Source organism: Poeciliopsis prolifica, unplaced genomic scaffold (genome assembly GCF_027474105.1).
Source record: "Poeciliopsis prolifica strain line A6 unplaced genomic scaffold, Auburn_PproV2 SCAFFOLD013, whole genome shotgun sequence".
Lineage (NCBI taxonomy): Eukaryota > Metazoa > Chordata > Actinopteri > Cyprinodontiformes > Poeciliidae > Poeciliopsis > Poeciliopsis prolifica.
This window is the reverse complement of record NW_026562388.1, coordinates 7,569,969-7,593,234: the sequence shown is the minus strand read 5'-3', so window position 1 is coordinate 7,593,234 and position 23,266 is coordinate 7,569,969. Positions and strand designations below refer to the sequence as shown.

Below are 23,266 nucleotides of genomic sequence, written 5' to 3'. Positions count from 1 at the left end.
TCTGTGGAACAAAACTATAATAAAGTTTGATATAATGAAATTAGCACATTTGTAGCAAGCACCTATTACAAGCTAAACACGGTTTAAAAGTAAACAATGGAATCAGCAGTTTCTGAGTCATTGTGATGTATGGAGCCACCGTTCTAAAGAGTCGGTGATAACAAAGCAATATGTCCAGAATTCCACTCTACCAAAGCTGAGTGAGTGGAAGCAAAAATAGAGTCAGAGCAAACAAATAATTTTTTTTTTCAAAGTTAAAAATGAATGAACAAGTCCAGAATACAGAAAAGCCACGCAGCTTGAGTGACCAACTCCGCCTGGAGGGGAAATTAACGGACGCCGTAATCATAGCTGAGGGAGTGGAGTTTCCAGTTCACAAGATCATCCTCTGTAACTGTACCCCATATTTTTGGTGAGTTGGTCAAACTGGATTTCTTTCTGTGCTTTTATAAACACAGAAAGTAACACAGTATTTTGTTTTTAGTAGAGGATTTAAGGTGATAATCAGTCGTCGTTACGAGTAAACTGAAAGGTATTGTTAAATCGTGTGAAAGGCGGAACAAAGTGAACAAAAGGGCAGTTATAGAGGTATGAATGAGTGAATGAATTAATATACTTTATTAATCCCAGAGGGAAAATCACATAATTTAATTGTAAAACAAATACTAGTGTTTTGCGACTATCTCCTGTTAAGCATAAATGTTTTTCATAACATCACTAAAAGCAATCACCATAATGCTAATGCCCTTTGGCTGTTAGTTCATGAACTTGTTTTGACTTCAAATACTTTACTCATATTCACATTGACTCGTAACCATTGACTGAAGCTCTAAAAACACAACATAAAAACCACAAGCATAGTATTTAATAGTGTCAAGTGAAAGCAGCACTAATTTAACAGCCCATGAAGCATTTCATCTGAGTCAGGCTGATGAGGCCTCACTTGATCGAACATATTTTTGTGATGCTTGATTTGAACAATTAGATTTTAATGGCAGGATGCTGGCATTGGAGAAAGAAGAAGACGTTAGTAGGAACAGAGAGAGGCAAGAGGTTTGGTAGACAGCATTTTCAAGAAGTTTTGTACAGTCCTCTGTTGTACGGTGCCTATAAAAAGTATTCACAGCTTAAATTCTGTCCCAGTACAGCCTCATTGTTAGCCAACCACCAATTGATTGTCATTAGCTACCAATTGATGGTTAGCTACCATCAATTAGTAGCTAAGGACATTAATTGGTCATTAGCTATCATCAATTGGCCGTTAACGACCATCAATTGGTCTTTAGTTACCATCAGTTGGTAGGTAATAACATCAATTGGTCGTTAGCTACCATAATATGGAAGCTAAGGACCATTTTAGCTACCATCAGTTAGTAGCTAACAATGTCAGTTGGTCGTTAGCTATCATTTTATGGCAACTAACGACCAATTGATGTCATTAGCTACCAATTGATGGTAGCTAACAACCATCAATTGTGAGTTTCTCAGTGAATGGGTTTATGACTGAAGTATGGAGTACTTCTGGACTTCTTAAAATGTTATACAAGTACTGAACATTTGGTGTTTAATCCTCCAGATTGCTTCTTTTTAACCTTCTACCTCTGAGAGCTTCCCAGGCTTTGCTGTAGCGAAGCATCCCCACAACATAATTCTGCCACTTCCATGTTTCACTGTGGACGTGATATGTGGTTTTTGCTGACCTCCAAACATAGCATTTTGTCTGATGGCCAAAAAGCTCCATTTTGTTCCTTTCAGAACAAAAGACTTTCTTCCACTTGACCATTGAGTCTCCTATATGCCTATTGGTAAATTTTTTGATATGAGCCTTGACATGAGTTTTCTTCAACAGTGGCTTCTTTATTCAACAATTATAAGCAGAGTCTATCCCATCTAAACACCTTTAGTGTTGTCAGATGTGTCTTGGTGGCCTTCTCACTAGTTTCTTCCTTCTTGCACCGTCACTCAGTTTTTGAGAGGATGGCCCAGTATGGACATACTATATTTCTTCCATTTCTTTATGATGGAATTAAACTGACTTATATTTTTCAATAACCTTTTCTGTGATTTGCTTGGAGTTAACTTTTTAATACAAGTGGTCTTGCAGTTCAACAGAGCTATATATTGCTATAAGTCTTAAAGTTTCTTTCTTTATTTTTTATGTCTCTTCAGACATACCTAACATGTTTCGACGTTCTACTTCCGTCTTCAACAAAAGCTGTGACTCCTGCTCTGGCTAAGACATAAATAAAACGTCGAAACATGCCAGGTATGTCTGAAGAGACATAAAAAAAATATTTTGTTTATGTCTTAAAGCAAAATTATTTTAAGACTTGATCACAATTAGTTTCATTGATAGATTGTTACCATGTTGTACTTAAGAGAAGATAATCACAATCAGCTTAATAGCTCTATTTTATGGTTTAGAAATGTTCCCTGGAGACATTACAGTAAATGAGAAGTAGGTAAACTCTAATCAGTTTTTAACCTTTTTACAAAAGTTATGGAGGTGAACATATGTATGATATAAAAAAAAAAACATGCTTGTGTCTTAATGAAATTCCATGATGTGCTTCGTCCTCAGTGCTCTCTTCACACGATGGTCGAACGCAGACCAAAAGGTGTTTCACATACCAGGAATATCATCTGCAATGATGCGGCTCATCCTCGACTATGCTTACACAAACTCTCTCACTGTCACTGAGGCTAATGTTCAAGAACTTCTTCAAGCAGCAGATCAGCTGAATGTACATGAGGTTGTGCGTGTCTGCTGTATGTTCCTCGAGCGTCTCATGAGGCCAGACAACTGCATCGGCATCTGGAGGTACGCAACAATCTGTGTGCACCCTGAGCTGCGTTGGAATGCCTTCACCTACATCCTGCAGCACTTTGAGGAGATTGCTTTGTGTGATGAGTTCCTGCAGCTCTCTGCAAACGAGCTAGCTGAGATCATAGAAAAAGATAACCTGAATGTGACAAAGGAAAATAAGGTGTATGAGGCCCTTTTGAGGTGGACTTCTCATGATCTTCCAGAGCGAGAGTCATACTTCCAACTTCTCATGACTAAGGTGTAGTCATTAGAATGAGTTTAAATACTCACATGTTTTATTATTTCGTTATTTCTTTGCCATTGTTATTCAGGCTGTGCTATGAAAGCAGAGCAAAACAAAATAATTTGGAATAATTAGGAAGTTTTTCAGACATAAGCTGAGTTTACTGGAGTACATTTAACAGTACATTGATAATAATAATAATAATAAAAAACAGAAATTGACTATAGCAAGTTTTAGTAAATAATTTTAACTCAAAGTGTGTACATTACCTCCCCCAAGGTGGGAAGAGAAAGTTTGATAAGGCTCTTCAAGATGAACAGCTTGTTTTGATTCTGCAAAAGAAAAAAATAATGTCAGCAGAAAAAAGAACAACACTCTAAAGACATTAAATGCAATAATTTAACTAAATCAAACATTATTTGAAGATAATAATCTTCAGATATTTAAAAAAAGCAACAATTAATTTGTATAATGATCAAAAACCATGAATCACTCTTTTATAAGTAGAACTTGCAGGAAACTTGTTGAAAAAAGGTACTGTGTATCATTCTTATTATATATCTATAGCAGTAAAAAAGTAAATTTTAGTAAAAAATAAATTTTTTGTTGGATTCCCCTGATAATTGTTGTTTGTAAATGTTTCAATTGAAACTTTAAAAACTAACCTCTTAACTATTCGTATTATTTTCTTCATACTGGTTTTGCTGTAAATCTATGGTATTTGATAGTCAGACATTAAGAATTTAAAATAATACATCTTCTCTATTTAAACATACAGTCTACATTAGAAATACAAATAAATCAAAAGCAGACAACATAAAACAAATGCAATGGTACCAAATTTCTTTAACAGCATCACCAAGCAGTCTTACACATGGGCATTTTATTTTTACTTTGCAAGTACAGCATAAATGTGCGACAAAAGTCAAATTAGCAAGCAACTTGATGGCACTTTGTGAAGCATGCTTCCCTTAGACAAGAACTACTCTTTGCATTCAAGTATGTCCTATTTAACATAGTGGATTCACAGAACTCAAAGTCCAATTTAAAGACAGAATCGAACAGTTTTTCATGTACAACTGCAGAAACTGCCATTGACATTAACATAGAATTTGGCCATTTTTAGTTTGCTCTAAGTCATAAAAACGCCAAAAATATTTAAATTAGAATAATACATTTTGTTAGAAGGATGCCATTTAACCATGCCTAAAATTTAGACATGCAAATTTAAACATATGCATATATTTCCTTTTGAGGATTTTTTTTGTGTGTAAAGGATCTGCAGTTTTTCACACACTGTGAAAAACAAAACACAGTACTGAAAAACCTCTGGTGAACTATTTAAGAGATTCAAAAAAATGCAGAGAAATACATTTTCTCCTGTCATCTCTGTCTAGATCCGACTGGCCCTGTTCAATATAGACTATTTCAAAGACAAGCTGCTGCCAAATGTGCTGGTGAAAAAACATTGTGTGGGCCTCCTGTCTGAAGCGATGGGAACCATGAGTCAACTTATATTATTTAGAACCCATTTGACCAGCAACTTCGGTCGCCCTCGTCGGCCTAATACTATCCTACTAGCCATCGGTGGGTGGAGTGGTGGAGATCCAACCAATGCCATTGAGGCATATGATGTTCGTTATGACCGCTGGACCAATGTTGGCAACAACCTTGAGCGGCCTTGTGCCTATCATGGTGCCGCCTTCCTCAATGGCTACGTCTATTGCATCGGAGGTTTCAACAGGGTGGAGCATTTCAACAGCGTTCGCAAGTTTGACCCCGTTGCATACACCTGGCATGAGGTGGCTCCCATGCACCACCGGCGCTGCTACGTGAGTGTGACTGTGCTGAATGGGTGTATTTACGCCATGGGAGGTTATAATGGACACGGGCGACTGAACACAGCAGAGTTCTATAAGCCGGAGACAAACCAGTGGAATTTGATTGCTCCCATGCATGAGCAAAGGAGTGATGCAAGCTGCACCACTCTTAACAATAAGGTGGGTCAACTGAGTTTTGTGCTATTTTTAAATAATTAAAGGCTTGAAAACATAAATGCAACCAAACTGTCGAGGAAATTTCAATTGTTCAATTGGTTAATATAACTTAGCTATTTGCCATTTATTCCCTGAGAACAAAGCAAAATTTAAAAAAGCAAAACAAAACAACAGCAAAAAAAACTTTTTGGCCAGTACAAAAAAAAATTGCCACATTTGGCAGAAAATGTACACAGCACCTCTCTCTAAGCAAAAAATGTCAAAACGGTAAAATATTGTGGTAGCAGCATTATTCTGTGGGAATGCTTTCCCTTAGCAGGTTACAGAAAATCTGATCAGAGTTGGTGGGAAGATGAATAGAGTTGAATATTTTACATACTTCTACTTTGGCAGAGGCTCTATAAAGGGGGCACCATTTTTATGCTGTGGAGATAGCTTTCAACACAAGAAAATAAAAGTATTTTCTTGTGTTGAAAGCTGCAACAACGTTTCACTTACCTCCTAGAAGAGCTCCTTTCAAAAGATGATTTGGTTGTTCTGCTGATCCTGAAGCACTTGCAGCTATTTTGTAAAGAGGTGTAAGAGCTGAAGGGAAGGGAGACAGAACTCCTGGCATTAATCTCATTGCTATATAACCAAGTATCCTCATGTCCAAAAAGTTACACTCAATTACTATCCTGTCGTTTAAAAAAAAAAGATGTAAAAAGCAAAAGCCCAACTCGTGACTATTTTTAAAGAAATTTCACTACATACTTTTATGATGTCCGTGATATAAACAGTGAAATCATTTAAGACTATTTTGTTAATTTTTTTCAGATTTATATTTGTGGGGGATTCAATGGAACAGAGTGCCTGCAGACAGCTGAATTTTACACCCCAGAGACCAACCAGTGGACACTGATTACCCCCATGAACAGCCGGCGCAGTGGAATCGGAGTCATTGCTTATGCAGGTCATGTTTTTGCAGTAAGTACAGGAAACAGTGCTGAGGCACAGCTAGATGTTGAAACCTGTAATCTGATCAGATGCAGGGAAGGTAAGTACAGTAAGTAAGAAAAAACTTTACTTATATAGTGTTTTTCAAGACAAAAATCAACAAACAGAACAAAAAAAAAATAAAAAAGTACATTTGAACAAAAGCAGATTTTAAAAAAACTGACCTGAAAGTCAGAGAAGTGAGGTCCAGAGTCTTGGAGCCACTGAAACGATCTCGTTTCGTTTTGAATAGGGATCAATAAGGAGCAGGTCTCAATCACAGGACCTCAAGACTTTGATGGGGGTAAAGAGATATAAATGTTCTGGGATGTAGATTGCTGTTTGTGTGCACACTGCTTGTCGAGTCAAAACCGACATGTAGAGTTGCACAAAATAATGAACTTAGCTTTTCTCCAAGCAATCAAAGTATTATGTTTGTTGTTAAAATCAAATATTTGTTTTCATCACAACTAGAACTTTAATTAACTAGTGGTGCCGTGGTAACATTTGGTATTTACCACATGCATCAGACGTTGTCTTCTGGATCAAATGTTTGGGGGAAATATTTTGTCATTCAGTTCACAATTTAAAAAATCGAAACATTACAAAAGCATGTCAGGAAGTATCTGAAGTCAACAACAGGAGAGAAATAAATTTTGTAGTGTTGCTTTATCACGTCATGCTGTGTGCAAAAAAAAAGACAAGGAGTAAAATTTGAACTTCCATTTTAGATTCTTCATGTCTAAGTCAATTAAATTGTACTTTTATATGCAAAAACTTTTTAATCTATTGGACCAAAGGTAATTATAAAATTGTTAATTAAATAACCAATGTTATCAATTTTTCACAGCTGTGACTGAAATCTGAAATGAAAGAAAATAACTAAAATATTTCTTGCCTATGTTGTGTACTGCTTGGACTTTTTTTTTAGAATGTTTGTTTTTCTGACATCAGTTGTGTCCTTAGCAAATAAAACATCATGGCACCCCTGTAAAACATTTTACAAAGCAATCATATAAAACTGATATACACTTCTCATTAAATCGTAAGGACCAGGAAGAAAAAAACCCTGGTACAATCCAGCGTAGTAAATAGAACCTAAGAATTTAAATGAAAGAAATAGGAGCAAAAGACAAACTAATATATAGATTTAGGGAGTTTGAAAACTAGAGAATGAGAATAAATGGGCTGAAAAGGAGTCAGCGGTGAGTAAACCCAGTTTTCTTGTTTATCATTTTAAATACTTTTTTGAGAAACTGATGTCTGTTTATGCAAACCTAGACCTCAAAATGTTGTTAGTGGGATTGGGATCAGGAGAACAGGCTTAAAAAGAGGGTATTCTCCTGGAAGACGTAACTTTTCTGACGAATGTGGTAACGTGTCTTGCTGCCCTGTTAAAATGGTGAACACAGAAAACACTGGGATCCTCAGTCAAGAGGGACGATTACTGTATTACTTGTACGGTCTGTATTATCCGTGGCGTGACGACCATGCACAAACTGAAGCTCCCTCACAGGACAAAAATCCCAGATCATAATTCATCCTGTCTCTCACTGAGCCAGATTACTGTATCATGCCAGTAATCTTGGAAACATCACAATTTTTCAGACAAATGCTTTTCTTGACAAAGAATAAAATTCTGTCCAATCTCCCATTGTTATTTCATTCTTCTTTCATTGCTAAGTGATGATTAATGCTTTTAAAGATTTGTCCTTTAATTTATTGACAAAATCCAGATCTAAGCCAACGACCATGGCAAGGTTTTGGATTGAGTTGCTCATCTTAATATCAAAACCTACGAAATTTAGAACTTTAGATTTAAATTTAGTAGGTTTTTGATCTCAGTTGTTGCTCTTTTAAAATGCTGTTCCTTGTGGATCCCAGTTTGGGATGTGGATTGCTGTCTGTGTGCGCACTGACAGTAACGAGGTACTAACTGAACCAGCACACTTTCCTTCTCTCTAACAGGTCGGTGGCTTTGATGGCAACAGGCGTCTGCGCACTGCTGAGGCCTACAACCCTGAGACGAATCTCTGGACGAACGTGGGATCCATGATTACCACCCGCAGCAACTTTGGCATTGAAGTGGTTGAAGATAGGCTCTTTGTTGTTGGGGGCTTCAATGGCTATACCACTTGCTACAACGTCGAGTGTTACAACAACATAACGGATGCGTGGACTGAGGTCTGCGACATGGAAATCTTCCGTAGTGCCCTTAGCTGCTGCGTGATAACCGGACTCCCCAACATGGCCGATTACATGGTCTCTCGTGATGCTCTGCTGGAGGATGAGGAGGAGGAAGGAGAAGAGGAAGAAGAAGAGGAAGAAGAGGAAGAGATGGAAGCTGGACATTGATTCATCATTTCCAGTGCCATTAACTAAGACAGGCACAAATACATTACTCAATTAATAAACCACTCAGAACATTAAGCTACAGTTGTGTAGTATTGGTGATTTCTTTTTACATGAATATTTGTGTAAGTGTGTTTGTTTCAAAGGTCTTTAAAACAGGCAATTTGTTTTTTTTCTCTGTGTTGTTGTTAATTCATAACTGAGAAAGTATACTGTGTTTTATTTTGTATATTTATTTTATTTTTATTTGTACTTTATTTGTAACATCTTAATCAGACTAAGTTCATAAGTGCATTTGAGGTCAGAGGTTTACATATACTATTATATTTCGTTTTGAACCCTGACACACTGATTCCGCATGCTGCTTTACGTTCCGCCCCTGAAACACACGCTTAGAAGTGACGTTTTGAGTAAAATTAATATTAAATTGACCAAATGTCTGAAATACTACATTTTAATTATTTAGTGAACATGTTCACGTCTGCAGATAAATTCAGTCATAGCGCTCCTTATCAGTTATGTAATATTGACTTTTCAGATAGAATTGAACGCAGCATTTGCTCGCTCTGTGATTGGATCGATCAAAGACCACTGGGCGGGACGTCTCACTGCGATTGGTGCAATCCGTGACAACGAGACGTACAGCGTCAGTCACATGAGTTTCAGTCTTAATTGCGCACGTTTATCAGATATCGAGGTTTTATCGCGGATCTTCTTCGTTTTTGAATTGTTTGCGAGTGAAATCCGAGCCGGAAGTGGTTAATATGGGTGTAGAAGCCTGGTACATGGACGGCTCAGACAAGGACCAGAGGAAGCCCCACAGACAGAACCCGAATCAGTCCGTCTCCCTGGACGAGTTGAGGAAGCTCGGAGTTTTCTACTGGAAAGTAAATGCACACACATTCCTCAGCTGCTGCTCGACGCCAGTAAACAGAAGTATATTCCTCATAGTTTAATTATACAAATCAAACCGTTTTGAGCAGCCCTTGCTTTTGCTTTCTGTGTCCCTGCAGCTGAACGCTGATGCCTATGAAACAGACCCAGAGCTGGAAAAGATCCGCAAAGAGCAGGGATACTCCTACATGGACATCATTACAATAGAAAGGGACAGACTACCCAACTATGAGGAAAAGGTGACTCTTTTCCTTCCACTTGTCTAAAAATATTTTGGAAGTTGTGCAATTTCTTGAGAACAACTTTTGAGTACTCCATCAGGATGGGGCAGTTAAGAGATGTAATGATATTTAGCAGGATTTGTTGTGATAAGGACAAAGATATTGATAAAAAAACAACAACATTGCACTCGAAACCCTGCAAACACAAGAAATTGTTTTATAGATTTGAAGTAGTATTTACTGTATTTGCTTCTGTTAAATGAAAAACAATAAGGGAATACATATACATTATATTCAGAAAAAAAATCAGAATATTAAATTGATCCAGCATTCTTAGCTTAATATTTCTTAATGCTCTTGTCTCATCAATCCATAATCTCGACTCTTTTAATAAACCCAAACCTGCTGCTGAAAGTGGTACTTCATCAACGAAAAGCTCTAAAAGAAACCTACATCAGTATATTCATGGAACCAAACAAACAAAAAACAAAAATCAATAGAAGCTGTCAAGAAATTTGTCAGTATTACTAAGGAACACAAAGACAAACTCACATATTGAAACAGGTTATTTTAAAGCTTGCAGGCTTTATATGTTCTTTAGCAATGAGTTTGGATGGGTGACAAACCAAACAGGTACATTATGCATGTGGAAATTCTTCCTGATATAGACATATGTAGGCAGCATCGTTAGCAGCACTGCTATTGTCTCAAATATTAAATCTACTACTATACCTTATACTTCAGCTGAAGATGTTCTATAAGGAGCATTTACATTTGGATGATGAGATCCGCTACATCCTGGACGGGCAGGCCTACTTTGATGTCCGGGACAAGGAGGACCGATGGATCAGAATCGCCATGAAAAAGGGAGACTTGATCACCCTGCCGGCCGGCATCTACCACCGCTTCACCCTGGATGAGACGGTACATTGAAGATTTAACACACCATACAATTCAATAATTTAGCAATATACAAAACGGGTAAAAGCATTAAAAAGTCAGAAATGTACTGAAAGAACTAAAGCTTAGTTTACAGAATAGGCAGCTGAAGGAGGTGTCTTGAAGCAGTGAGGCATTTGTCCAAAGTTCTTAGTACATTTTTGCTAGCGTGTTTTTGATGCTTTCCCTGAATCATTACACAGAACCTAATTAACGTGTGTGACCTGGATAGGTTGTTGACGACATGCAGTTTTGTTTATGTAGACCATAAATTGGGACGTCAGTCCGGGTTTTCTGAGTGTTTTTTTCCTGCAGAACTTCACCAAAGCCATGCGGCTGTTTGTCGGGGAGCCGGTGTGGAAGGCCTACAACCGGCCGGCAGACGACTTCGAAATCCGGCAGAAATATGTGGCCTCGCTGCAGGGATCCTGAAAGGCTCCAGATTCTCTCCCAACTAAGACACTCAAATCACCTTCAGTTTGACCTCAGCAAATTCATAAGAAGACTGATGAGGAAAGACATACACTGATAATTTGTGACGAATGAGATCTTCAAGTGGAAAGCATCAGATTGCTCATTTGTGCTGTCCTGTTCAAAAGATCACACAGTGCTTTTTAAGAGCTCACATATTAGTTTCTTTAGATACTTATGCTTTTTATTTTAGCTGGGTTTGAGGTGAAGAAGTTTGAAGTAATTTCACTGAAAGGTGACTTCTTTGCCTTCATTAGTAATCAATAAAGCACGAGTCTAACTTCTATTGCCAAGCTCAGGAAATAAAACGAGCTGCTAATAATTTATTTTATTCTATTTTTATTAATTCCAGCATGTTGCTGCGACACAATAGATTTATTCAGGATAAAACGGCTCTTTATATACATAAATATGATAAACATAAAGACAAAGGCAGAAGGAAAAGCAAAACAAATGAATAAGATAATCAAGACGATTCAGATATGTACAACTTTGGATTTTGAATATTTTCACATTTCTGTTCAGTGGGAATGAAACCGATGCAATCTGAGGGGCTTGTTAATTTTCACTGCAGGAGTGATGAAATCTAGTGGTAATCCTGTAGAAGCTGCATTAAAAAGTTGAAGGAGTCTGAAGCTCAGGATAATGCCAAGGCCTGGTGTCACTGTGAGCCAGCAGCTCCGGTAGTGTAACACATCCTCCTAAAAGTTTCTGAAAACTGATCAGATACATCATTTTTTATTTCTCAGTTAAAATATATTTACTGAGAGGAATGTTTGGGAAACGTGTTTATTCATTTTAGAGAACAGCCTATTGTGTCTTTTTGAATTAACTACGGGAGATGGGGCTGTTTTCACAGTTGGTCTTGTTGTAATAATCTTTGAGCAGAGGGTCATGCGACAGCTTAAAGAGAAAGTCGCAAAACGAACCACATTCCAGAGAGAGAGAGAAAATTACTGATGCGGATCAAGCTTTATCCCAGATTTAGTTAAAATTTTAATGCAGATCCATCCAGAAGATTTTGAGTTGTGTTGCACACATGCAACCTGATAGTTGGAGCAGAGCTAAATAAAACCTGACATTACTGTAAGAATAAACCGTCAAAGAAACAACTTTTAGTTAAAAGCTTCTTCCACACAGTTCCCAAGCAGTCTGGAAAACTGCTTGGGAACTGCAGTTTTAGGTTTGGGTGAGGAAAGAACATAAATATTACCAGACTTGTTCCCCATCCTGTTCACTAAAAGTCTTTTCCTTCCATTTGTTCAACCATACATTCATTCTTCCATTTTTTGCCAGTATGTCATCTCCACCATTATGCATTTCCATCCCTCTTTCAGCGTTTCATCTCGTCTTGTATTTTTTACCATCTGTCCATGTTTCATTTGCTTCTGTCTTCTGTTAAATCCAGACCAATTTGGAAACGTAAGGTTTTATTATTTATACTTTTAAAACCTGTTTTAAGAAGAACTGAGGATTTGGAATATTTTGGGTCTGCATAAAGTCTGAAAATATGTGTAGGAGCCCAGTTTACATAGGAGAGAAGTATGTAGTGGCAAAAAGAAATGCTGGTTTAAAAGTCAAGTCATCTTGTGTATCAGTGAAACATACAGACAGGTTAATGCAGCTGTGCCCTCACATGACCCTCGTGTAATTTTTTTTGTCCTCCAGATTTCAAAGTGGACTAAAGAGCTCACGTGTTACATAGTTGGATTATTATTATTATTATTTTTTGTCTTGGAGCCAGGCATTCACTCCCTCAGTATTTATGCAGAGCTGCAGCACAAACAACAGAACAAATAAGCACATACATCACAAATTCTTTCAGTCTCAAAATGCTGAAAGTGAGGGCTGTTTCTGGGTCGCTGCTCACATGGCAGGAGTGCTGGATCACTTTAGTGCGATAAAAGCCGATCTCAAACGTCCCCTTTTAACATCTCTGAAACTGAACACCAAGAATTGGTTTTACTGTCCCACAGGAGTACGGCTTAGCTCCTCTCTGAACATAGAGCTGCAGTACCCGTCGTTAACACAGGGGGGCAGCAGCAACGCAGCTCTCTCCCAGTCGTCCTTCCTCTCAGACCAGTTTGAGGCATTGCGCATTGAAGCTGTCTCCCTCCCGGCAGGCCACGGCGTCCAGCAGCGCCTGCTTTTTCTGCGTGCTGCGCGACGACTCCAGTTCATACATGGTGGTCAGGTTGAAGAGGACACTCTCATGGAGGTACTGGCTGGGCTCCTGCTGAACCAGGCCCTCCAGCTGGCCCAAGGACTCCTTTAGTCGGCCCAAGTAGAGGAGGCACACTGCAGCGTTGTTATTTGCCTGTAAAAAAACAAAACAAAAACAAAAGGCCGTTCCATAGAAATTAGTTAAACATTTCAAAGATATTTGAAATAATTGTTGTATTTTCCCCTGGGTAAAAAACAGAAAATCCAACCACACCAATTAAAGCTTCTAATGTGTAGACTCTAATACTGAGATAGGTATACTTACAACTGGATTTTTTGGGTCAATTTTTAAAACTTCAAGGAAAGTTGCATGTGCTTCAGTGTAATTATTCTGACTGAGGTAGACAAAGGCCCTGAAAAACAGGTAGAAATATGTTACACTAAGATATTATACTCACAAATTTAGAAACAGGACAGTCAGTTGTTTTATTCATCCACTGCCCATGTCCACTTTGTTGCTGCACACTGCAGATGAACTGGCTAAAGTCAAACTAAAAACAGCGCCATCTATCTCTCTTACAGGTAGTACTGTTTTACAATTATGCTTCTGGGGAGCAGTGGTCTGTAGGCTAGCTAACACAACAGAACTTCAATAATTAACATGAAGGCACTTAAATCACATTATCTGTATAGTTTTTTTTATATGTCTAAATACAAAAAAGGAAAAAAAAACCCCTCAAAGTTCTTATCACAATTTCATGTCATTAAACTTGAAATGTCACGTTTTACCAAGATACAATTTTTTTTTAAGTTCCGCTGTAACATACTTTCATTAGTATTTCAGGGTACATAAAACGCATAACAGCCATTGGCATGAAAAAACAAATCACTATAGTTCAAATAAATTTCAGTAAAAATGACATTTATTTTGTTCAGTTTCATTCTGGTTAACAACCAATTCTGTTTAATTTGCAACATGATCCACACTGCCACCTGCTGGTGACACTGCACAGAATCGTTTTTTTTTCTACTGTGATCCAGAGGATGATTTAGTATTTTTAACTTTTACTTTAATATTTTAAAAACATTGCTTCAGATTAACTCTGTCGTTTGCCTCTGATGATATGAACCTCCCTCCCAATTAGCTAAAAAAATAACAGCAAATTCACAACGGAACGCCAAAAAAAGGGAAAAAAAAACATTGTCGCACTTTTACTGAAGTAATCATTAACACATGCCAGTATTATTTAATACTCTCCCCCACCTCAGGCCAGAGAGCAGAGATGCTACCTCCTATTTAGAAAATCAGGCACAAATGTGTTTTTTCTGTCACAGATGAGCACAAATTTTACCCTTTAGGTGCAAAACACTTGATCTACATGTACCTGTTCATTAGAATGCATGTAGCGTGACTGAGGTTACTCCCTTTCGTCTCGTAGGCTTTCTCCACGTCCTGGAAGTATCTTTCTGCAGTTTTCACATCTCCGATCTGGGAAATAAAGCAGCTGTACATTAACTTCTGATCTATGTCTTTGCCTGAAAAAAAAACCAAACAAACCCTAAAATAAAAAGGGAAGGAAGAAAAATCTGCAAGGAAGAAAAATTCTTGCAGAAAAAAGATCTAAACACTGTTTTGGAATAGAAACCCATTCATTCTCTAAGTTATTCAATCTGCTTCCAGCAGCAAGTTCTTATATCTGTGACTTCCTCTCCAACACACATGGAAGTAATGACTGGTGTTTAAACAAACCACAATATTATATAAAAATACAAGAGAACATTTCTGCCAGAGTAGCTGCAACATATACACGTTTAGCAGTGTTTTATATGTACATAAAACATTTGTTATACAAAAAATGAAAGTTGCATCTGGAACAAAATGCTCTTTGTAACTTTACTCACAAATTTATGGTAATCACAATACCACTCAGCCTGGACTGCAATAAGTGTTTGCTAATTTTTCAAGTACCATGCATTTAAGCTTTCTATGTCTCTAATATATGTGGTGGCACTTGTTTAATGCAGCACAAACATTAAAAAGGTGGCGTTATGATCAAGTCATTAAGGAAGTAGAACTAAGTTACTTGACTGCTAAAAATAGCAGGGTCAACGTTTTTCAATAAAATGTTGCTGAGAAAAAGCTGCATAGACCTCTCTTGTTTTTAGGGGGGTTTGTTTAGCATGAACCCAAAGCTGAAAGACTTTCACACTTTAAAAAATATATTTATTGCATGTCAAAAGAAAAATCATCCTCTAACATAAAAAATAAGTCAAACCATTTCTGTCTTTAAAAAGACCAAATATGAATTGCTGGTTTACAGTCTTTGCATTTGCACAACATGAATCATAACCTCTTTAACAGAAAATAAAGGGGTTTTTATTTTTGGTCTATTGGAGCATAAGGCATACTGTGCAAAGCTAGGATAATTAATTCTGTGTCCAGGGAGTCTCATAGTCCATTCGTCCATCTGGTGATGCACAGACCTGCAAGAAGATGCGGCCGATTCCACTGAGCAGCTGCACTCTCTGCTGGGGTTCATACTGGATGATGGAGTGATAGGTTTCCACTGCCAGAACATAGTCCTGAGGACAAATTGGTTCCAAGATTGCATTCAGTGAGTGGGAACAATGAGTAGAAAAGGAGTGAAACAAAACACAAGGGTGGAGAGAGGTAAAAGGAGCAGAGTTTGGAGAGAGCATAGTCAAACGATTGGAGTATTAGCAGGACATTGAGACTCTCCACCCACGCCGACGATGTGCTGCGACACATCGCTTGCTTGGTGACTTGAAAGCTGAGCAACACGATGCACAGAGGTCAGACGGGTGTGTTTGGACTCGGTGTGTACCGAGCTGAGTGAGGGAGTACAGAGGGAGTGTACTGAACATGCATGTGCATATGAAGGCACTCAAACTTTTGGCTTTGCCTTTAAGTTGAGTTTACTGTGGACAGAACCTTCATTTCTTTACATTTTGATTCCAAAAATTGCAGAATTCACTTTACACCTTGATCTAAAATTATTCAGGTTTCTGAAACGTCCTTTAAATTATATTTGCATATTTTGACTATTTTTCACAAATTTTCTAAACACTTCTTTATACAGTTTTTTGTATGTTTCACTCATCTCTCTCTGAGCCATGGGTCTTGCATAAAAACCATTCTAAATTCAATAAATAAATCCATAAAATATCAACACATCACAAAGAAGTAAAAAAAAAAAATGCTGTTAGATTACCAGGATGTTTGTCATTTGTTTAAAAAACTACTTCTACATTATCGTTATTACTTTTATTATAATTATCTTCTTCTTCCGGAACTGATCATCAGGAAAACCTAGAAGGACTCTAACTGTTCTGAAGCAAAGAGAAATAAAACAAAACAAAAAACTTACAGAGCAACATTACAAAAAAAAAAAAAAAAAAAATCCCTCTCATGTATCTGAAATTGTAAAAAAAAAAAAAAAAAAAAAAAAAAACGCAGATTTTTGTATGGGTCTTTGTGATCTTTTGAAGAAGTATTTACATTTTTATTCCAAAATTGCAGAATTTACTTTATGAGGTTCTTTATTTGAAATTCTTCAGGTTTCTGAAAGGTCCTTTAAATGCTATTTTCATATGTTGGCTATTTTTCACTAATTTTAGGATTTCGCAATCCTAAAATGAAAAACCGGGATGCTGTGGATCAGAATCCAAGCCCGGAATGAAACTGCTCTGACTGTAATCTCATGTCTCAGCAGTAGATGGCACTGTGTTTCTCTCTACAGCCTGATCTGAACCCACACCACCATCACCTACCCCCTCTTTGCTCTCCGCTCGTTCTTTCTCTGACCAAGAATCCAATTAGTGGTCAGTCTGTGGGGATTTCACTGTGAATCCACCACCAGCCCGGCATCAGAGATCTCTGAGACTCACACCCACAGTGACACACAAACACACGCACCCACCTTCATCAGCAGCAGGCAGTTGGCCATGGAGTACATGACCCGACTGAGACGAGACCTCCACAGCTTTAGGGATGCTATAAACAGGAAAGAGACACGGTGAAAAAGGGAGGGGTTCAATGACTTTCTATTTTCACTCCGATCGCTTTTTGGGTATTCCTGAGATATCCTAGTTTTCTGAAAAGCCTCCACACTCTTCGCTCCTCCATCCTTCTCATTACAACCAGCTGTAACACCTGGGTTATTTTAAGGCGAGGTGCTGAGGAAGACACTGCGGCACATTTCCTCTTTGTCTGCTGTGGGAAGAGCCTGTTACTATTCATCACTGTGTTTGTGGGAGACGGAGCTGAGGGAAGAGCTAATCACTCAGTGGGGTTCTGATGTGTGAAGGCAAGGCCCTGCGTTATCGACTGTCTGTGTGGGTAGGAGAGAAAGAGGACACAGCCATTATGCTGCTTTTGTTAGGAGAAACCGGCTGAACCGAGGCGCCCTCACGGATACAGTCATACATGCGTCATCCAGCTAATTTTCCAGTATTTAGCTCAGCTGAAGCTGTCGGTGGGCACATTTTCGAACTGATAAACAGAAGCTGAAGAAGTATTTAGAAGCTACATGGCCCTGATTCTAGGTCAGATTCAAGTTGCGTGGAGGCGGATCTGGGTAAATTTCCCTCGCACACTCCATTGCAGATGTGAGTGGATTGGCAGGATTGATCTGCATTGATCCAAATGGCGTGAAGAGCTGTAGAGAACATTTAACATTCAGTGAGAACAGCGGAGTTGTGAGGGGCTAAACACTTTTACTGCATAGGTGTGTGCTTGAAACTGGGTTGTTGTATGTGAGGCTGAGGTATGCTGCAGTCCTGCGCCAGGTGTGCATCTGGATTAACTGTTCAGGCCCGTGACCTGACTTTCCTCCCACGATGCGATGCAGTCTGGGAACGCAGCCAGGTCGGATTCTCTGCGGTGTGTTTGCTTACCTTGCCTGTTCTCCTGTGCTAGGGTGATCATGCTGCCATCCTCTGCCAAGCCTTTCTCCAGGTTTTCCAGTATCTGTGCAGGCAGGTGATTTAAATTAGTGCCTGCATTTTAAATAGCATAAGCATGTTAACAAATAAATGAGTTCTCAGATTATATATAGACTTTTTGTTTATATCAGGGTTTCTGCAAGTCCCAACAAATAAAAAAAATCCTAACTTTTCAACACCATTGCTGTTTAAATTTAATTTTCAACAATAGTTATAACAAAATAAGCTATGAACCGAAGCAAATTATTTTGAGCCGAGTTAAACTTTTACACCTTTATAACCTGACTTTTGCACCTATCATTCAGGACGCTTCATAACAATTACTGACAACAAGTTTAAGTCAAATACAGAAAACTTCATTTCAAGCCAAATCTTGTTTAATATACACTTTTACACAAAATAAGGAATTTACATTTCAACTGCTAAAAGATTCAAAAAGTGTGTTTAAGTTGCAGAAACAGGATTATAACAAGAAAAGCAATACTGAAATCAAGATTGAACTAAATATATTCGAATAATCTAACACACATATTTTATTTTATAATACTCATCCAATGCTACACTTAATTGTTCCCCCTAACAATGAATGAAACATGAATTACATCAATATTGATATTGTCTGTTCATCAGTGTCTTGGCCGATTTCTCCCTATTCCTATTTTCTGGACAAAAAACACATTTCATCTGGCTGTAAGTTTAGTTCTTAAGACTTTTTTATTTCTTTACCAGGGGTGACCAAAAAATATTATATATAGCATCAGCTAAGTAGCTAAAAAGAAATTTCAAAAATAAATCTGAAGTTATTTTTTATGATTTTCATCTTCCAAAAGTTAAATAATTAAAGTAACCCTAATTAAATTAAAGTATCTTTTCTGTCCAAATTCTGCTGTCAGAACTTTTATGTAGCCAGGTTTAGGACCAAGATTCTTTAAGGCACAATTATATTTTATTATTATTTTCAAAATCCAGTGTTAAATAGTATTTAACACTCATTATTATGCTAACTTAAAACTTCATTATTAAAATATTAAGTCTGCTACTGTAAAACACAATCTTTGAGAAAATGTCATAATCTTAAAATTTTAAAGAAAATCAAAATTTAATTTTAGAATTTCCAACAGCTTAGAGGGTTATTTAATCACCCAGAAATGTTATACAATTATGCTACTTTTATTAATGTTTGAATGAATGTCAATAAGCAAAATAGAAACTTGAAATCCATAAATGACTGTGTCAGAAACTCAGTTTTTTTTGGTGCAAAATGAATCTTTTTTGCTTTTGTAAGAAAATAAAAAGGTTTTTATAAATATCATGTTTCTTCTTTCTGTACTTATTCAAACTTAGACAAGACACAGTGTCCATTCCGGATTAATTAAAATATCAACATTTTAGGAAAGTTTAGGGACTTCAAAAATTGTTAGGAGACTACAAATTTCAACTTGAGGCCATGTGTGTTGGTGTGTGTATGCGTGTGAGTGTGTTCACTAACAGCAAGGCAGACAGTTTTGAGGTTGTGCAGGCGGTCCATAGCCTCCTGGGGTTTGGACAGGTACTGGGGAAGCTCGGCGTGCAGCAGCCGCATGGAGAAAGGCACCATTGAGCCTGGATGAAAAACAACAAGAAAAAAAAAAGGGTGGAGATGGGTGGAGGGAAGACAGGCATGGGAGGGAGAGAATATGTGAGGAAGAGGGGACAATATGGAACGGGGTGGGATGGGAACGAAGCGGAAGAGTGAAGACAGAAAGATGAGAATATAAAGCCATCCACCCACACACAGACTGTACACAGCCCTGGAGGCAGGAACCTACAGATGGCACCGAGCTACGTATGGCTGCTTATTAAAGCCTCTCATCTCTCCATCTCTGTGTGCCGCACAGCTCCATCACTCATCTGCCTGCCTCATCCCTCTGCCTGCCTCTACATCATTCACACTCTTACACACACACAGATAGGCAGACAGACAGACACACACACCCCTGAGCAAAAGCCTGTGTTCAGGTGAGTCCCCAGGCTTTGATCAGGGTCTCTTTGATACCGTCATCTGATCTGAAACTCTGCGAGCTACTCCATCTTTGGCTGCTGCTTCTGCCAGTGTGTATCTCAATTTCTATCTATATTCTCTATCCGCTGGTGTTCGCCATCTGAAAATGGAGGCCATGATACACTCTTGTTTTCCCCAATAACACATACCGTCTGTGATTCTGTCCTGTTTTACACAGTTTTATCTTCTGAAGTGATTCATTACTCAGTCTTTTTGGGCTTTAGTAGTTGGAATCAGATTAAAATTTCATTTTTACTTCTCGGTCAGAACTTTTGTTAGTTAGAATTTGGTGTTTTTTTAAAGTTTCTTTGGCAGTATGGATAGTTATTTCATTAAAATAAAATGATCTAGGCATGCTTCTTTTGTGAATGAATAGCTGTTATAACTAGAACACGTCTTAATTCTGTAGTCCTCATAACACCAGGGATCCCGTCTGTTCAACACTTACGAGCAGCTCACTGTGGTTGTTGCTTATTATGTGCTTGCAAGTTCTTTACACCGCTAAAGAAACAGGTTAGCAGACTCTCCCATCAACCTTCCTTACTGAAACCACATTACTGTGTTGGAAAAAGTTCTAGTTTTAGTCTCAGTCACACAGCTTTCTATGGAGGCTAGATACTCAGATCCAGAAACACTTTCATTGCGATTCTGTACAATGGCAATAGAGTCTTATTCTGACGGTTAGGTTGACAGAAAGACAGCAAGTTACAAACTTTTCTATAAAAATAATTTTGGTTCTTTAGATTCTTCAGCATTTTGTACCTATGGAGTCCTCTCATTCTAGGCTTTAAAAGACACGAAGAAGAACGTGGAAAATTTCATACCAACCATGGTATGTCAACATCTAAATGATGATTCGTTCCTGACTTTCTAAAGTACTAAACGGTGGTTGTTTTTCCTAACCAAAGAAAATATCGGCGGACCACTGTATCCCACTTGAAGGTTAGCAGCTTTGCTTTTATTACTGTTGATTTTTTCTGTAGTTAGTGAGCACTGGCATGTGTAAACCAAAATATGTTTATTTATACCAACAACAATGTTTAATTGCTACTATAGAAATGCATAAAAGTTCTTGCAAACAGTTCTGTACCGATTACTGACAGTAAACAAAAACATTTGTATTCTGAGGCATCAATATAATGTCATCTTGCAGTGCAGAAATGTGATTTCTATGCTAAAAATGACCTTATTATATTGAGTGAGGGTAATGGCGGATCATTTTCACATGTAAACCGCCTTGTAACTGATGATTAATAAATATAGTAGCAAGTAATAAAGTCCAATTGTCATTGCTGGATGGTCTAAAATTTGATTCAGTTTCTTCCAAATGTTTTACATGTGTTAAAGATGTGAGAGAGGAACCAGAAGATGTTTTCCAAAGCATGTGAAAGGCAGAAAGACAGCAGAAAAGCAATAGAATGATGATGTAAAGTTTTGGATAATATTTTTTCTTTAGTGCCACCTCACAGTGTCATCTAGTGTTACCATTCTGTTCATTCAATTTCTGAGGGCAATCAATGTTAAGAAAAACACAACACCAAGGCTAAAAAAAGAAAAAAAAAAAACATTTCTTCTTAGAAACTTTAGGAGGACAAAGATAATTTTGTCTCTGCTTCCTGGTTTTAACATATGTGGAAAAAAAACAAAAAAAAAACAAAAAAAATTTGTACAAAAATCCATTTGGTTGAGTCAAAATAAATGGTAAAGATGACCGATTTATAAGAGCTAAGATTTTTTTATTTGTGATAAAAACATAAAGGGCTTGAGTGAACCAAGGGCGCAGAACTTTGAGGAATAAAGAATGTTACCCATTAGGCTTTTGCAAGGTTATTTAAGAGTGATTGTTGATCACATCAACCTCATTGACTGACTAAGGCCTTTTCTCTGCCTACATCTCCCAAAATGCCATATGTTTAATGTCTCATTAAACATTGGAATTTAATAAAATTCTAAATTCTATTGGACATATTTCTCTTAACATTGATCACAAGTCTATTGCGACAGATATCGTTATCGTTTTATTGCCCACCCCTACCTAAGCGCTTCCACTGAAAGAGTGAAGTTACCACTGTCTCCAAGTTTTCACTTTATAAACAAAATAATAACAAACATCGACTTTTTTTTTATCTGAGTGCTTGGTCGATCTCAATCCTTTAGAAGAGAGATACATGGGGCAGTCGTGTCTTAAGGCATACACAGAATGTGATCGCGGGTAATAGATATTCGATGCAAGAGCTGGAGTAAAGACATGTTCGAATTCTGATGCCAGGCAACAACTCACGCCAGTTTGTCTCTGAACACCTAGTAGGGCATAAAGCATTTAATATTGAGCAATGGAAAGTCAATCGGTGCTCTCTTTAGAAGGCTGTGCAGTGTATCTTTAAATGTTGTGTATGTGCAGCTGTGTCTCTGCTGCTGCCTTCACTGTGGTAGCCCGAGGGGCGAAGCAGATCCAAAGTAATGGGAATACATTAGAGAGCAATTCATGCAGAGGAAAAAAGAGGAAAAACAAAACCAAAGAACTGCTGGAGACAAGTAGAGCTGTTGGAGCTTCTCAATGATACAGTCTAATATCAAGCTTGTGGCAGAACTTTTCTTTGAATATTTAATAGGACAGTGGTGGTGTGCTTGTGTTTCCAAAGAACTTGGTTAAAATGCAAAATCTTGTTAGAGAGCATGCTTCCAGTTTTTCAGAGCTCTTATCGAAAATACTATTAAACTTCAAGTTTTCTGTAAGTATTTTTCATGGAAAGCTTTTGGACGAATAGAATAGAAAAATAATTTTGAAAGAAAAAAAATCATGGTTGTTTGGCTGAGGAGTATTTAACTTTGAGCATCTGACCTTTGTGGTCAAAACCAAAAGTACTGGCAACGTAGAATGTTAATGCCAGAAAATAATGCGGTGAATATGCTCGTACCTCTCCTCCCAGGGTAAACAGTTGGATAGTACTCATAGTACAGATCTGGTTGGTCCAGGCTGCCAAAGGGTTCAATCTCCAGTTCAGCATTTTGGAAAAGGTTCAGCTTAGTGAGAAGAGACAGCCGTACAAACCAGAGCTGGAAAACACAAACACATTTATCAAACTAATGTGATTTAACAGATGAAATAACTCTTTTTATCAATGTAAAGCATTGTTTTTATTTTTTCATTTGAGATCAATTATTATACATTCTGAGCAGTGCAACTTAAACCTCTGT

The 23,266-nt window shown here is 37.7% G+C and overlaps 3 protein-coding genes across 4 annotated transcripts in view; 2 read left to right on the top strand and 1 right to left on the bottom strand.

The window, feature by feature from the left end:
• Positions 1 to 167: 167 nt before the first annotated feature.
• On the top strand, positions 168 to 8,452 carry LOC129365341 (kelch-like protein 10). Of its 2 annotated transcripts, XM_055038501.1 has the most exons (7): positions 334 to 412; positions 2,170 to 2,266; positions 2,425 to 2,458; positions 2,582 to 3,065; positions 4,448 to 5,050; positions 5,864 to 6,013; positions 7,991 to 8,452. In XM_055038501.1, exons 2-7 carry the CDS (start codon positions 2,260 to 2,262, stop codon positions 8,375 to 8,377), a joined length of 1,665 nt encoding a protein of 554 aa, XP_054894476.1. In that variant the 5' UTR covers positions 334 to 412; positions 2,170 to 2,259; the 3' UTR covers positions 8,378 to 8,452. The 2 variants fall into 2 exon arrangements, with proteins under 2 accessions (XP_054894475.1, XP_054894476.1); XM_055038500.1 differs by lacking the exons at positions 2,170 to 2,266; positions 2,425 to 2,458 and having other exon boundaries at positions 168 to 412.
• Positions 8,453 to 9,013: 561 nt separating this feature from the next.
• Positions 9,014 to 11,225, top strand: adi1 (acireductone dioxygenase 1). The gene is made up of 4 exons (XM_055038303.1): positions 9,014 to 9,261; positions 9,388 to 9,507; positions 10,234 to 10,413; positions 10,744 to 11,225. Exons 1-4 carry the CDS (start codon positions 9,139 to 9,141, stop codon positions 10,858 to 10,860), a joined length of 540 nt encoding a protein of 179 aa, XP_054894278.1. The 5' UTR covers positions 9,014 to 9,138; the 3' UTR covers positions 10,861 to 11,225.
• trappc12 (trafficking protein particle complex subunit 12) overlaps positions 11,222 to 23,266 on the bottom strand; it is a 28,882-nt gene continuing 16,837 nt past the window's right edge. Inside the window, exons 5-12 of the mRNA XM_055038301.1 lie at positions 22,987 to 23,125; positions 19,517 to 19,629; positions 17,980 to 18,052; positions 17,004 to 17,077; positions 15,547 to 15,645; positions 14,448 to 14,551; positions 13,388 to 13,475; positions 11,222 to 13,216 (exon numbers count right to left, since the gene is read on the bottom strand). Coding sequence (XP_054894276.1) covers positions 12,974 to 13,216; positions 13,388 to 13,475; positions 14,448 to 14,551; positions 15,547 to 15,645; positions 17,004 to 17,077; positions 17,980 to 18,052; positions 19,517 to 19,629; positions 22,987 to 23,125 — 933 coding nt within the window. The 3' untranslated portion in view covers positions 11,222 to 12,973. The remainder of the gene's footprint in view (positions 13,217 to 13,387; positions 13,476 to 14,447; positions 14,552 to 15,546; positions 15,646 to 17,003; positions 17,078 to 17,979; positions 18,053 to 19,516; positions 19,630 to 22,986; positions 23,126 to 23,266) is intronic.